Here is a 15,552-nt window from a genome sequence, read left to right as displayed (position 1 = left end):
AAATTGAAATTACAAAGAAAAAATAAACATGGAAGAATAAATAGAACATTATTCCTTAACTCACACCCTGCTAACCCAAATAATGCCAGCAATATAAACCCCTGGAGAAAATTGTGGTAGGATTCTAGAGCTGATGCTTGTGATGTTAACCAGTCTGCATTTCATATCATTTCATGCTGAGATCTTATATGTGCAGACCCAAATTTTGTTAAGGTGTGCAATGAGGGTTCTATGCACATCTGAGGTTTAAAAATCTAGCACAAAACAACCTTTTTTTGAATTTAGGTGTGTAAGTTCCTAATTCGTGTGGCAAAAAACTAAATATTGGGTGTGCACCTGCCACAGAACGCATATTAGAACGCTAGTAAGCCTAAAGAATGTTTTATAACAGCAATAGTTTAATTTTTAATTAATTTAACTATAGCAGTTTTAAATTTTAACTAGCGCAAGTCCTAATCACAGGCTGTGTTTGTCAGAATTAAGGAGCATTGTATAGTCTTTAGTAATATTTGGTAAGATTTTGTTCTGTTGTAATTCCGAGGATTGGCAAATTTGCATGAATAACAACTGTTAAACAACAAAAATACATAAAGGCAATATAAACCTAATACAATATGTTTTTGCTCCTTTTGCGTTACTTAATTGAGTGGCAGCAACTTTAAAAAAACTATTGAATTGCTTCAAAAGGAGGAAAAAAAACGTGAATGATACTTTTGTAGTTTAATGTTTATGTTTACAAATTTAATTCCAAATTTAACTTTATTTACTGTTAGCAATCTTGACTACTCATGCGTTACATACACGCTGAATCTTCAGCCAAGCATGACATCTTAACAACAAATGTTATAAACAAATTGGGGTGCGGACCGTTGTTCACAAACTCGATTTATTCGGACCGCAAAACTGAAAAAGTTTTTGTTACTCAACTCTGGTTTCTATTAGACACATATAAATCTATCTTTGCGCAAAGGTTTTTTCATATCTTCCTCAATTTTCTAAATCCTTATCTGCATCGGAAAAGCGTCGTTTTGATTCAAAGTTATTTAGCAGAAGATGATTAATAAATAGAAATGTGCAACAGAGAAACTTACAAATTACAAAATATTTAAAAAAAATTGTAACTTATTTATTAACCAACGTTCTATTACAAGTTAGAAATTGTCAATTCTGAATAAAACGTCTTTCCTTATATTCTTTTTTAAATAATTGATTATATAGCATTTTTACCCAAACTTTTAGAGGACATAATTTGGAAAACAAAAACTATTTCCAAATATTTTCATTTTTTAAGCTTTTCCAATTAATTACTGTATAAAATTTCTAAGTCCCCGGCCGGTATAGTCAAAATTTCTTTGTTATTTTACATTTTTCAATAATTTTTTGGTGTATATTTCTCGATAAAAGAAAATTCGCGGCGGAAAAACCTATTGTCGTTAAACCCAGCCGTTTGTCGTCAAAGAAATTCCATTGGAATACACACCCGCGGATTAAATATTAGCTCAGCGTTCAAAGCATTCAAAGCGGCGAGATTTTTTCGGCTCAAGTTCGTAAAAAGTGAGCGCTCGAGCGCCCCTGGCGGAGCAGCGCGCGGGTAAAAAAGGCAACTTCAAAGCAAGAATTCCGACTTTGAAGTTAAATACAAGATGGACGTTGCGGCTCCTTTGTAAGCTGAAAGAACAGGCTTTTGCAATTACCGGATTACTGTTTGACGTTCAAAGGCAGAAAACTCGAAAATGGCCGGTTGTGTGTTCGCTTTTGGCACATGTATTTCATGTCTGCGGCTTTTGATATAGTTCTAGTGCAGATTAAGCGTGTTGCGGTAAACCTATTGATCTGCTTTTAGACATTTTTCTTTTCAGTTTGTTTTTTGATTCGGTGCGAACGTTGGATACCATTTCAGTTGCCTTTTTGAGTTGCTATATAAATGAGGTATTTATTACAAAATGGTTTAGAACTTGTTGTTTGAAAAAATTATTTATACTTTTGGTAATTTCGAAAAAACAACTAAGTTTAGTTATAATTCTTAAAAGTAATATTTTTTTTTTAATTTAAAAAGTGAGTTCTAGTAAGAACACTATCTTAGGAGTAAATGTTGAGACTGCACAACTGAAGACATTGTTATTGATTCCGCTTAGTTGTAGAAACAATAACAAACGTTTAATTTATTTTAACTTCAACTTAATTATTTAAACCTGTTGATCGATTTTTGTGTGGAATATCTTTTGGGTTTAAAATATGAAATTTCAGTATTTTTTTGTGATGAAAGTCTGATTGATGGCTAAGTTAGTTTGTTTTGAGTATTGTGTAAAATTTTAAATTGATATATTGTTTACTTCCAGAGATATTACACAATTTGGAATTGGTCTAGAATTCTACCACTGTTATACATTAACAAAACGAGTTTTCAAAATAGAAATTCCGAGCAAGAAATAAATATGCGAGAATAATTATAATAATATTATTTTGCCCACCCTAACCCAAACGCTAACTCGCACCTTAAACCAAATAAAGCAATATAAACCTCCGGATTTTTAAACGAAGACTAACTTATTTACTTGTTAAAACATTTTTTGTTGTGGAATGAGATTTATAAATTTTCAATTAATTTTATCGTAAATATTTGGTTTGTCCATACATCATTTATTAAAAGAAACCGTTTTTGTTTTTCCTGTTCTTTATGTTTTATAATCAGTTTCAGGTTTTAAAGATTGTTTTTTTAGTTTGCAGAGCAATAATATTAACCTAATTAAAAGCAAACTGACCTACTGAATTCGATGAAAAGATTTTACCTTCACACAAATGCTTCTCTCTTAAATTGCCTCTGAGTTTTACAACCCATGAAACAGCCTCCCTTGCAAAATGAAAACGACGAAAAGGTTTTTAACGCTGACAAACTGAAAAAGATGGACGTGGTTCAATCGTACATGCTCGGACATAACTTCACGGTGAACCAGACAAACTGCAGCGGCCGACCACCTGCAATTGGAGAGGAACATGAAGTTACTTCAGTCGATGGTCGGATGTCAACGCACAGTAGCGTCAGCGGAAAGTCAGAAAGATCAACCGCGACACCAAGGTATTAAGATAACTTTGTAAAATTTGGACCCTATGGGTTAAACATGTTTTTTACTAACTGAAATCTACTGCTGAAAATATGTAACTGTTTTTAAACATTTTTATATCCAGTTGAATTAAATTTTTTAAATCAAAGCATGTTGTATGTTTGCCTTTAGTATGTTCCCTTTAAAAACAAGTTGCTTTTTAAACTGAAACATAAAAAGTCTTCTTGTTTTTCAACTTACTGGCATACATCAAATCACAAACTTAAACATATATTTGTCTAACACTTTCTTTTCTCATGCTTGGCTGTGATTGAAAAAAAACTGTTTGTGTATATAAATAAATTGCCTATTAATGTGAGTGTTGTTTCAAATAAAAAGCTGAGAAATGGTGTTGTACCCACATATGGTTTTTATAAAGAAAAAGTTTGGCTTAAATCTGTTTTCATTATGCAGTCCATTTTTGCACTTTGTAGACGGACAGACGTTGACCTCGGATATGAACCTGAAGGAAGTGATTCTCCATTTCCTTCGTACGAACGCTGGAAATTATCGCTGCATAATCTCATGCAGGACAGCGATGGTCTCAATGAATTCAAGTCTTTTCTGGAGGAAAGTGGCCAGGTATGTCTTGTGGGGTAAACAGTTTTAGTGGCTTCTTGATTTAAGATACAGGACACCATTTAACCAGCTCTCTAAATGAACAAAGATGACATTGCAACCATTTTACAATTTTTTGTCTTCTATTGAACTTTATCCGATACTACATTTAAGTGATAAAAAACACAAACAAAAATATGATAAAATAAAGTTTGTGACTAATATAAAATGTAAAATGAAATATGTATATATAATATATATAGCTTTATATACCCTGATCAATTTATATTCACCCTGGGTATATCATGTAAAAAATAACTTTCTGTTTAGGAAGTATCTATACTTTTTCATTTTCAAAGTTTGTTTTAATTTTGCAACATTGCACTAGGTTTTGATAGTTGCCTTGAAAATAAAGAAGAACAATAAAAACACACTTGTCAAACAAATGAAGTTAACAAACGTGATCTAGCTTTTTGAATGTCATTTATTGATTGGTTAAACTACTGTTTATGATAATTTTTTGTACAATCAATTATCATTTTTTTTTTTGTACCTTTAGTATATTGATAATTTAACATTTATATTAGATTGCTAGATGTTATAAAAAGGTTGTACTTTTATATTTTCAATTTCAAATTAAACTTTTAGGAGAGTATCCTTGACTTTTGGTTCGCGATGAAGGGCTTTCGTAATTTCGGTTTGAAGTCGAACACCCATCACAGTGGCAATTCATCCGCGGCCTCGTCAACTTGTGGCTCCATGTCGAATAGAAACATTGTGGCGCAAAATATGGATATCGATACCATTCAGAAGAGGTATGACTAATTTGGCATTTGTTTTCACTTTACTGTACAGTGGTATGCCATGCAATTTTTAAACAAACATAGTGCAGATGTTTGAAAATATCTTTTTAAACTGAAAGCATGAATGCCGAGGAGCATTTCTAACCAAACTTTGGGCGCTTAGCACCCAGCTCCCCATCAATGTTAAATCTTTTTTGAAAAATATTGTATTTTTTGTTTGATATGTGCGATTTGGGACTTTGACAGTTATTTAAAGCACTTTTAGCATATTGTGTCCTGTGACATAATTTAGCAAAATACCTGCCTAGCAAATTAAGTATTATTTCAAGTGGTTTGGGTTCCTAACCTAAACAACATTAACAGTGCTGTAATGCAGATCGTTGTTCATGAAAACGAATTAGACCCTTCAAGGGCATTCCCTAAAATACATGTCGCAATTTTTTTGACGTAATATTTAGCAGAAAATTTTGCACCCCTATAAAAAGCAAAAGTCAGCGTCATTCCTTTTTACTGTACAGTTTTGTGTCTATATTTTTTAATGTCTATAAGAACCAATAGAAATATAAGTGACTGGTAAATCATTTTAACAAACAACATCTCAAATTACTGTCTATTAATTCCATGGAATTTTTCTTTTAAAATTTTATGGTCGGAAATTTTTATGAAAAGACTGTTTTGCATTCAAGTATCGCTAAAAAATCCTTGCTTGATTTTCATAATTTTACGACAACTAAAATGGCGGCACTTCTTGAAGATTAAATGCAAATGTGGACATAAAAATATGGAAAGCATAAAGGCCACATTAAAGCCTTTATAAACAACTTACCGTTGTGAAAAATGGATAAGGTTTTATTTACAATGTTTAAACAATTTAACTGTGTTTGAATGATGTGTATAAAATTATTTCCTTCATTTGCTATCCTTGTGCTTTTGCAACAGAACAAAATTAGCTCGCGTCATTTTCAAGAAATTTCTTGGGAAGCAAGCTTCTTTTTCGATGTCGGGAATTATCAAGGAACCGACAAGATCCTACATTTGCCAACAGATAAAGACGGCAGATAAGGTAAAACTTTGTATTTTATCCACACAGTAAACATGTTTTAGGTTATAGCTATTTGTTTATATATTTTTTACCCTAAGTGCTTTATGATTTTAAGTAAGTAAATAATAAACATATTTTATTTTGAGCACACATTTTTTTAAACATTGTGTAAAAAATTTCTCCTTTGTGCCTTTTCGTATAAAGTAAGCAAGTGTTTAGAAAATCTGTTTATGTGCTTTTTTGCCAATATCATTTCGATTTGTTAAATCTGATGCAACGTCAAGCATGTCTTAGTATTAGTTGGGTTTGTTTTTTTGAACCAGTAGTACCTTTTTTGCAACACCTTACAAAACTTTTTGTTAAACTCACAGCGTACTCGGAAATAGTATTTATACTAATTTTCACTGAAAATCATACTCAAAAGTCTTTTTTGTTTTTTCAGCTATTACACAGCCATGCAATGGTTTGTTAAACTGTTAAACTGTTAAACTTACACTTCAATTAAAACATATGTATATTAATATATAAACTGTTGCTACCAGGCATGGTAATATAAATCAAAAACAGCTCCTCTGGTAATTGTAAATGCAACCAGAGGAGCTGTTTTTGATTTATGTATGTATATTAACTATTTGAGTATTTTTTTTATTTTAAGGGTTGTTAAACTGGGTTCATGGAATAATGAAAACATTTTAAATTTGATTTAAAATTATGCCAAAGCAAGAAATCAGAAAATTTTTTGAATTCAAAGTTTCCACACTATAGTGACCTAAATAGTTGTGCCGTCATATAAAATACTACTTGATAAACTTATTTTTCTTGTGTTACATTACAATATTGGATTCGTATCTTAATGCAAATTACTTTGTTATTCCAGATTCAAGGCGTTGAATCAGATTTGTTCGTTCAAGCTCAAACTGAAATTGAGTTAAACATCGAATCGAATCACTACAAGAAGTTTTTGGAGAGTGAAAAATTCCTGGCCTACACTTCACAATGTGACAATGCAAGCCCCAAGCCTGGAAATCCTGTGCCGACAGAAGTAAGATTTTCATTCAAAACTGTTTATATTCACAAAGAGTCCAACTAAAAAAATTGTTATTGAGTTTTGTCGTTTAATTACTTATAATGGATACTTTATTTTTTAGCATAAATATTGAAAACGATAAATTGTTACAATTGATAACCTCGCTTAGTTAGAGGTACTAACTCAACTAAAAAATAACCCAAAACAACATGTAGCACTATAATTGTTTTACTGACCGTAAAAATCGAGACAACAAGCTCAATTTGGCTTTAAAGTGTTCAATAAAAACACTTAATTTCATCCAAAGTTGTTGGGCAAGGACTATACTTACTTTCAACCTGCATTTTTTGTTCAAAATTGTCTTAGATTATTCATTTTTTCACCACAATGAAAATTGTGCTATACAAATAGTAATTTTTAACGTTTTCTAATACTAAAATATAGCTATCCTTCCACAATACCTTGTCTTACCAAAATTAGTTGGCGGTTTCGTCCTAATTTGTTGAGAACTTATGCGATAAACGGTTGTCCACTCATTTGTATTTACCACAAAAACTGTTAATCTTATTTCAACCTGACTGCTCTAATGTAATATTTCTCGCACCAGAGCCAGAAGGACATCATCAACAAACCCGTCGACCAATTCCAACCGCAAGCTCTCGGATCCAAATATTTACCTTCGATTAAAGAGGACGGGGTTTGGCAACCTGCCAAGTAAGTAAAGCATAAAGCTAGGGATGTAATATTGTATCATATCTGACAGGATATACCTGATGCCAAGTGATAGTATTGGTACTCCCATACTAGGCTGGTAACAGTGCTGTTTCTAAATTAAATTAATTTAACAATCTATGATTTGCGATTAGCAGTCATTCAAACTTAAAAGGTTAATTGATCAAAAAATAGTAAGTTAGCAACATGAGGTACTAGTTTGTGTTAATCCTAAAGCAAGTTTTACTTAAATAACCTGCAAAAGCCAACTTTAAACGTTTTTTGATTAATCTGTTTTCTTACTATACACTAAGATTTCAATAGCCCTTCATTAACCCCCTAAAACTAGTCCACATACCCCGAGGGCTATACAAACCAGTTTTAGAGCTGCATAACCTTATTTGTTCAAATTTTTTTAGTTTTTATTGAATGTACAACTTTTTTTAGGGGACGGACGGACTCTCTCCGAGAAATTGCAATTCGCAGAGCAGCGGACAGAAAATTTGATGCTGGATCCGACATGAGCAGTAAAGAAAGCTATTCCGACACAGTAAGGAAGCCTTTCTAACTCATTCTCTAAAAAATTAGGAAAAAACAACATAGGTAGCGTAGGCTCTTAAGCTATGTACAACTGTCACTCGTTAAAAAAGTTTGCCACAAAATGTAAAGGAACAGTTAGGAACTGAACAACTTTATACATTCATGTTGCAAATAGGCGTCTATAAAAACATGTGAGACTTGAATATCCACTATTATTATTAACTAAAAATGTTGTAGTACAAATATCAAAACCCATAGTGATAGTTAAACTTAAAGGGCTGTCATTATTTTAGAAACTGGTTATTTAAAAAAAGGAATATAAATTGTATACACCTAAAATAAAGTTTGCCAATAACATGTAACTTAAACCACACTTACAGTATATACATGGGTAAAAATTAAAATAACAAAAATAAATTTTCAGTTCACATATTTCAGTTAACATAAAAAAAAATATGTATTAACAAAATACCTTTTAAACCTGCTATTTAACCTGACAAACATGTAAATTTTGGTCTTTATTTCAGAACAATGCAGCCTTTCCCTATTTCACCCCCAGTTATTATTTTGTTCCCCCTGCGTCTGCGATTGGAAGCGATCAAGCCTCGAAATCGTCGGATGCAACTTCCGACACTCTTTCCTTCACAGACACAAGCAGTGTTGATGGGCCTTCCTTCAATATGAGTGGTAGGTTCTTAATAGGATTTTTTTTAAATATATTTGTGTTCCGATTTTGTGTCTGGTATCACCAAACTAAAAAAAAAACATTTTAAAACTCTCGCTAGCTTGTTAAAGCAGTTATTATAGCACAACTATAATATTCCCTATATTTAAAAATAACTTACCAAACTCTTATACCAGGGGTTCTTAAACTTTTTTTTACCGCGGACCCCAAACGTCACAGTACAAATAAACTTCATATATCTGCTGAGTTTAGTCCAAAAATGTGAATGTGAATGTGAAAGTGAAATGAAGTCTAAATAGGATTCAGTGCAAAACCAAACCGTTTTATTTTTAATCAAGCTGTTTTCTTTAAAAAAAAAAAAAAAAGATTACTTCTTTTATATACACTAATATTTTAAGTAGGCCTTCATGGACCCCCTAAAACTAGGTCGCGGACCCCAAGGGGTACATGGACCCCGGTTTAAGAACCCCTGCTCTATACTCTTTAAAAAAATGTTCTTAGTAGCTTTTGGTGCAAATATATTCTTTATCTGAAATGTGATTTTTAATAAAAAATGTAGTTACTCCAAAGCCTTCGTATTTGTTTTCTTGCATATCCACAAAGAAGCACTAAATACAGAAATAAGTATTTTCTATTTTTTTACAGGTACAGTTCGAAAGCGTGTGATAAAAAGCCAGGTTCGTCAAAACAAGTCGACTGGTCTTCCCGACTGTAACCACGTTCCCCGGACATCAAGGTTGGTACACTTTGTTTGTTCATTTTTTGCCCTAAGTAACAAAAATTGGCAATTATTATACAGTTTCAGCAATAGGCAATACAGTGCCATAAAGAAAGATACACACCCATGTGTTTCTTAACAACTGTGATTCCCCTCGAAGTGAAGTTGCTTGTGCTGACAGAATGTGGCCAAAGTTTGTGTATGCTTGTTTCTCTACTCGCTCCTCTCTTAGCCTGCATAGCTCAGTTGGTAGAGCGACGGTCCCTGTTTGACCAAGGTCGTGAGTTCGAACCTCACCACATACTAGTTTTACGAACAGGATGCAACAGGCAACAGTACTATGGTTGTTTCTCGACTTGCTCCCTTCTAAACCTGTGTAGCTCAGTTGGTAGAGCGACGGTCCCGGTATGACTGAGGTCGTGAGTTCGAACCTCACTGCAGGCCAGTTGTTTTTCTAGCCTGCCCTGCTTGCTTCATTGATCGAAAGATTCTGCGAGTCTGCGATGGATTTTTTTTCGGTGTACAGTGTCAGAATTAAGGAAATTCCAAAAAACAAGGGTTAATTTCAAAAAAAACAATGCACTATCAGAATGTAGCAAGCATTGGCGCATGGTTGTTTCCCGACTAGCTCCTCACTAAGGCTGTGTAGCTCAGTTGGTAGAGCGACGGTCCCAGCTTGACCGGATGACGTGAGTTCGAACCTCACTGCAGTCTAGTTGTTTTTCTAGCCTGCCCTGCTTGCATCATTGATCGACATTCGGTGAATCTCCGATGGCTTCGGTGTATGGTGTCAGAATTAAAGAAATTGCCAAAAACTAGGAAAAAAATAGAACGATTTTTTCCAGGTGTCCGAACATTCCGATGCTTGCCGCCAATGACCCTCAAGCATTCTTCGAGCAACTCAAGATAAAACTGGACCGGGTTATCGAGGAACGTAGGTTACAGCGGATCGAAGCGGCTCGGGTTCGACACGCAGCCAACCAGAAAAAAGCGGCGGTCGCTGCCGTCGCTCAACGAGTCATCCGGGAAAACGAAGAGGACATGGACCAGATGATGGAGAGCCATCTTGCAAGAGCTCTGCAGAGTCCAGGTTCGATTCTGTTGTATTTCAAGCAAGGTTGCAGGGTTTATTTTGCTCGTACTAGGTTCGGGCTAGGGTTAGATTTAAGACTACACAAACTACCGGAGTCCGATGTGCGCATGCGGATTTTAAGTTTTAAAAATGATACGGCCGCAACCTGTAAACTGTAAGTGGGAGTTATTTATATTTCAAGCAGGGCTGTTGGTCGGACTCGAGAATCTGCGGCGTTGCTTTATTTTGCTGAAGTCAGACTTAAGTCAAAATACGCAAGACTACCTGAGTCCCGAGTCCGGCGTTCCCAGCCCTCGCACATATGCAAATTTAAAAATTGATAAGGCGGCAAACTGTAAATCCTAAAGGTTGTAAAGGATATTGGGGAAATTTTCCAACAACGTTTTTTTGGTAAATTTTATGGCACACCTATGAGTGGATCATTTTTGTAAGAGCTCTGCAGAATCCAGGTTCGATTCTGTTGTATTTCAAGCAAGGCTGCAGGGTTTATTTTGCTGATTTATGACTACAACATAAAACTACTCGAGTCCAGAGTCCATGCGCAGTACCAAATTTTAAAACTAATAGGGCAGCAAATTGTAAAGATAGGATTGCATATGGTGAAATACTTCATTAATGGTTGTTAAACTTTTTACCATTTGACACAAAAAAATAAATAAAGCAAGTTCGCGGCACACTTACACAACCTTGCAATTATAACTTCACAATCACCGTAGGGAATATAAATCACTTGTGTCGGTGAAAATGTATTGAAATGCGTCGTATTTATGCAAGGTAACAAGTAAATGCCGTCATATTATCAGCTATCTATTATAAGTAAATATACAAAAAGTTCCGCGCTACACTTTAGTTTTAAATTTAATGTTTTTTTAATTTTTTGCTCGGCAAAGCAGAACAACATATTTAAAATGTTTCTGTATCCTTGCGTTTTTGGAGTCAGAAGTTGCTCATTTTCAGATATTAATAAAAATGTGTTTTCCAGGTGGTCGATGTTCCCCTCCAATACCCCCCAACAGCCACCGACGAGTGCCCCACCCTCACCCCAACTTTCACGCCCCAGGGACCCACCCAGGGTTACCCACCGACCCCCGTTTTAAACCCACCACCAACCCCGGTCACCCATCCACCGCTAAAACTTCCCAGCTGGCCAGAAGACCCCAGGACGAGAAATTGGGGGTCGGATTGGTTCCGGGAATGCCCCAAAATGAAGTCCCGGATGTTGATACACCGGTAAGTGAAGTTTTTTATAAAAACTAATAAAAAACAATAATTTATAATTTTGGCAAAAAATGGGAAATTTTTTGTAGTAAATTTGGGCCAAAATCGCAAAATGCCGCCTGATGTTACATTTATATTATCTGTAGTGTAAACCGTGATATCGTGTCTCTAGTTATGGATTAAATACTGTTGTTAATTGTTTTTGCTTTATTCATTACAGCAGTCATTTTGTTATGAAACAGATTTTACGAGAACAACCCTTCACATCGTTTAACTGTCCCTTGTTGTATTTCAGGTCAACCCAGTTGATAAGAACCAGATGATCACAGCTTGGATCGGGCAAATGGCTCCCCCTGTTAGGTAAGTTACCTGGATAATAAGTTGGTGATTATTACTTGGCACCAATGCCGGCTTTACACTTATCGGTGTCGACCGAAGACCAACTGACAAGATATTTTAGCTATCAATTGTTCATATGATCCTACATACAAAATTGGATCAAATTTTTTACGTGACATGCTAATGATTTTTAGGCTATCACACTTGAACTTGCTTTTGCGTCGGCAAACGTATAATGTTACTAATTTATTGTTATCTTTCCAATTGTACGTTGGACCTCCAAACGCTGAAATGCATATATTTCTTGGTATTGGCTCAGTTTGAGCTCCAAAAGGCTCGCACAAGTTTTACAATAAAATAAAATAAAATACCAATTGCACACCGTTTTATATCTCGAAAAGCAGGTTTGTCATAAAATAATACATAAAACTAATATTTCTAAAATCCTAATTTTGACTGAATAACCTAGAAAACATTACCTTGGAATGATCAGATTCAGTTTAACGATTTTGTCTATTTGACCATAGGAATGACGTAACTTACTCTTTGGGTCGTAACTATAGGGATGTTCGATAATATCGATTCAGAGTACTATCGGTACTCGTCCGATACTAGGGAGGTATCGGTGCTGATCTGGTAACAATTTAATATAAGAGTTCCATGATTTTTTCAATTTCCTTTAATCTGCTTGTTTGAGCACAGTAATGACGTCATTTGGTACAAAATCAAATCGCGATATTTTTTTCCAAAGTATCGGGTTTTTGGATAAAATGACAAGTTTTCTGTATCACTGGCCGTAACTAACCCTGTAATGACGTCATTCAGTAACGGATTGACTTTTGTAAAATAAAAAACGTTTTCTTATCATAATAAAAAACAAAACACCAACAACTCACATTTTATGAAGTAACTTACTCTTTGTGTCATAACAACTAACCCTTTGTGACGTAACACAGGAGCAAGCGCTCGCTGAAGTTGCGCAAGTCTGTCGAGCCGAGTGTGGCTACCGTCCCCGAAGAAGAACCCTCGATAGTTCACCCCGTTCAAAGCACGGGACTTACCCGCAATGGGTTCGCCCACCCCCGAATGCAGCCCCTGGCCCAAGACCTCAGTATGCCGATCCTGGACCAACCGGACGCGAGCACAACTATAGAGGAGGTGTGTGATTTAATGTGTAGCTTGTAGGTTGTACGCTTTAAACTTTTGAATGCTGTTATGTAGTGGAGGTTTGTGTCTGTGTAGTTTGTATTAGTGATATATAGGGCGAATATCTTTTGACTTGTCAAAAAAAGTCAAAATTTGTCAATATTTTTGTAGGTGAAAATCGAATAAAATTGAACATAAATCGCTTACAAAATTAAAAAAAAACTAAAAAAAAGTCAGCTTTTTGAAATTGGTCGTTCGGTTATTTTGAAATTTATCTTTCATATTATCAAAAAAAAAAATTAGTTTTGATATAAGTTCAAAGTCAGTTAACCGTATTATATCTTTATTAGACCAATATACAGTATAAAAACCGTGTGAATAACGACGCCTAGGTTATTGAAATCAATGTATTACTAACAGGTCAAAATTTTGTCAAAATTTGTCGAAATTTTTATTTTTCAGGTCAAAATTTTCTATTTTTTTGGTCAAAACATATTCGCCCTAGTGATGTACTGTTGCTGCCAGGAATTGTTTTAATTCCAAACTTGTTTTTTCTGGCAAAATTTTATGTTCGTATAACAATATAGCAGGCCATAAAATGTCAAGTAGAACTATATTAAAATAAAATGTTTTTAGGCAGTTATCTGAGATATCCTTTTTATGAAAGAGAACAAGAATGCTAGGTTAACAAACAAAAAAGATGGTGTCGATTTACTCGACCTTTCTGACTTTATCATTTTTACTATTAACGTAGTACACAAAAATATAACAAAAGCCTTTACTTTTCCAGGTAAAGAGGCGCTTTTAGAAGTTAAATATATATTTTTTGTTCTGACACAAAATCTTGGTATATTTTTTAAGTTTTCGTGATTTAACGCACGCAAGCTAAACCTTCATTAATTTAGGTGAAGAGGCGCCTCATAGAAGAGACAGACGGCTCTTCCGACTCCGACATCCTCAAGCTCGGATCATCAACAGGAGGAATAGGAGGAAGTGATTCGATTGTTCCCAACCTCTCCCACGATGAACATCACCATCACTCCGACACCGACTCCTCAACAGAAACCGCAACATTCGCAAACACGACCCATCAACACCAACAACAGCAGACCCCTAACGCAGCTCCAAGTGACACAACCGTGCTCTTCTACCTTCCACGCGAGGAATTCCCCTACAAGATGCGCCTGCCCCATTCACCCCTCACCCTGGGGCACCTCAAAGGGGCTTTACCCCGGAGGGTCAGCTATCGTTATTACTTCAAGGAGCTTTCCCAATCCCTTGGCAAACCGACATACTTCGAGTACACCAAAGACGATGAAATTTTGCCGCTCTTCGACGGAATCGTCCTCGCAAAACTTGAGTCCAAGGAACCGTGATGATGACGTCATTACTTTGAAAATCGTCACGCGATGACGTCACGGCTAGCGCGTCGATTTTTTAGCTCTTATCGACTAATGGGTTTGTTTCTCTTTTTGGACGGTAAGCCGTTTGTTCGTTTGGACTGCGAACGTGCGGATTGGTTTTGATTTGTAGTGACGTCACTGATTGTGACGTAACCGTCCAATGGGTGACGTGGTTTTTTTTGCCATCTCTCGAGCGAATATGCGATGTAAGTTAAGTTGCAGTTGATAGTAATTGATGACACCATGAAGAGTTTATGACGTTACAATAACTGATGACGTCAGAATATCGAACTGATGACGCAGCATAATGACGGAATGCCTCATTTTTACTTTCGTTTGTTTAAATATTGTTTGTGAGCGAAAAAACTCTATATGACGTAGAAACGTCGAACTGAAAGTTTGCTGAGTTGAGCGCTATGGCAAAAAAGGTTATGTGATTTGAAGACAAAAACAACAAAAGAAAAGGTATTTCAACATTTTGGAAAGGACTGATAACATCCCGTGATTTGTGACCTTCAAAAACGGTCAAGGATGCGAGCAATTGCTTAGGAATACGTTATCACAATAATGATAACGTAATGCCATTTTTAAATGGTAGTGACGTAACGACATCACCATGGTGATGACGTCATGAAATATGTGTGTTTCTGCTACCCACGGTTTTCGTGATAATACCATATATGCATGTAGTAGCAATAAAATTAGTTGTTGTGAATTGTCCGCCTTTTTTACACTCAATCTCAACAATGGTGCCACCAACTTTTTAAAACGCCATGTTATTTTTTATTTTGTATATTGTAAATCGCCCCTTGATAACAAAATCAGTAACAAAGCAAAATATTTTGTCGTTTTGGTGCGTTTTTTTTGCGCTACTAATCAATGTTCGTTCTTGTTTAACTGTAGTTAGTAAATATATTCATGTTGTATTTTGACGCCTACACTGAGGTTTGAAATTGCATTGTTTTAAACAGATTAAGTCCTGACTCGTTTAATTTCAAATTGGCCTTCAAACCAAATTTTAAAAACAAAATTTCTCGTTCCATTTGGACCCGAAATTGTTGCTGTTTCCCAGTTAGGAGTGTGTGTAAATGCGATGGTTCTTTTACGTTGCACATAGGATAAGGTATGTTACTGATTTCACTTTAAACAAGTATAGTCGTTTGTTGCT

General features: G+C 35.1%; 1 protein-coding gene across 1 annotated transcript; it reads left to right on the top strand.

Moving 5' to 3' along the window:
• Positions 1-2,851: 2,851 nt before the first annotated feature.
• On the top strand, positions 2,852-14,435 carry LOC146157563 (axin-1-like). The gene is made up of 14 exons (XM_083388255.1): positions 2,852-3,076; positions 3,536-3,683; positions 4,308-4,474; positions 5,402-5,535; positions 6,389-6,546; positions 7,139-7,245; positions 7,690-7,792; positions 8,301-8,469; positions 9,113-9,203; positions 10,031-10,275; positions 11,261-11,508; positions 11,792-11,856; positions 12,792-12,993; positions 13,887-14,435. Exons 1-14 carry the CDS (start codon positions 2,904-2,906, stop codon positions 14,355-14,357), a joined length of 2,481 nt encoding a protein of 826 aa, XP_083244381.1. The 5' UTR covers positions 2,852-2,903; the 3' UTR covers positions 14,358-14,435.
• Positions 14,436-15,552: the final 1,117 nt, after the last annotated feature.

This window comes from Ascidiella aspersa, chromosome 4 (genome assembly GCF_963924565.1).
Source record: "Ascidiella aspersa chromosome 4, kaAscAspe10.2, whole genome shotgun sequence".
NCBI lineage: Eukaryota > Metazoa > Chordata > Ascidiacea > Phlebobranchia > Ascidiidae > Ascidiella > Ascidiella aspersa.
The sequence above is the reverse complement of the archived record's forward strand: the minus strand, read 5'-3'. Positions and strand labels throughout refer to the sequence as shown.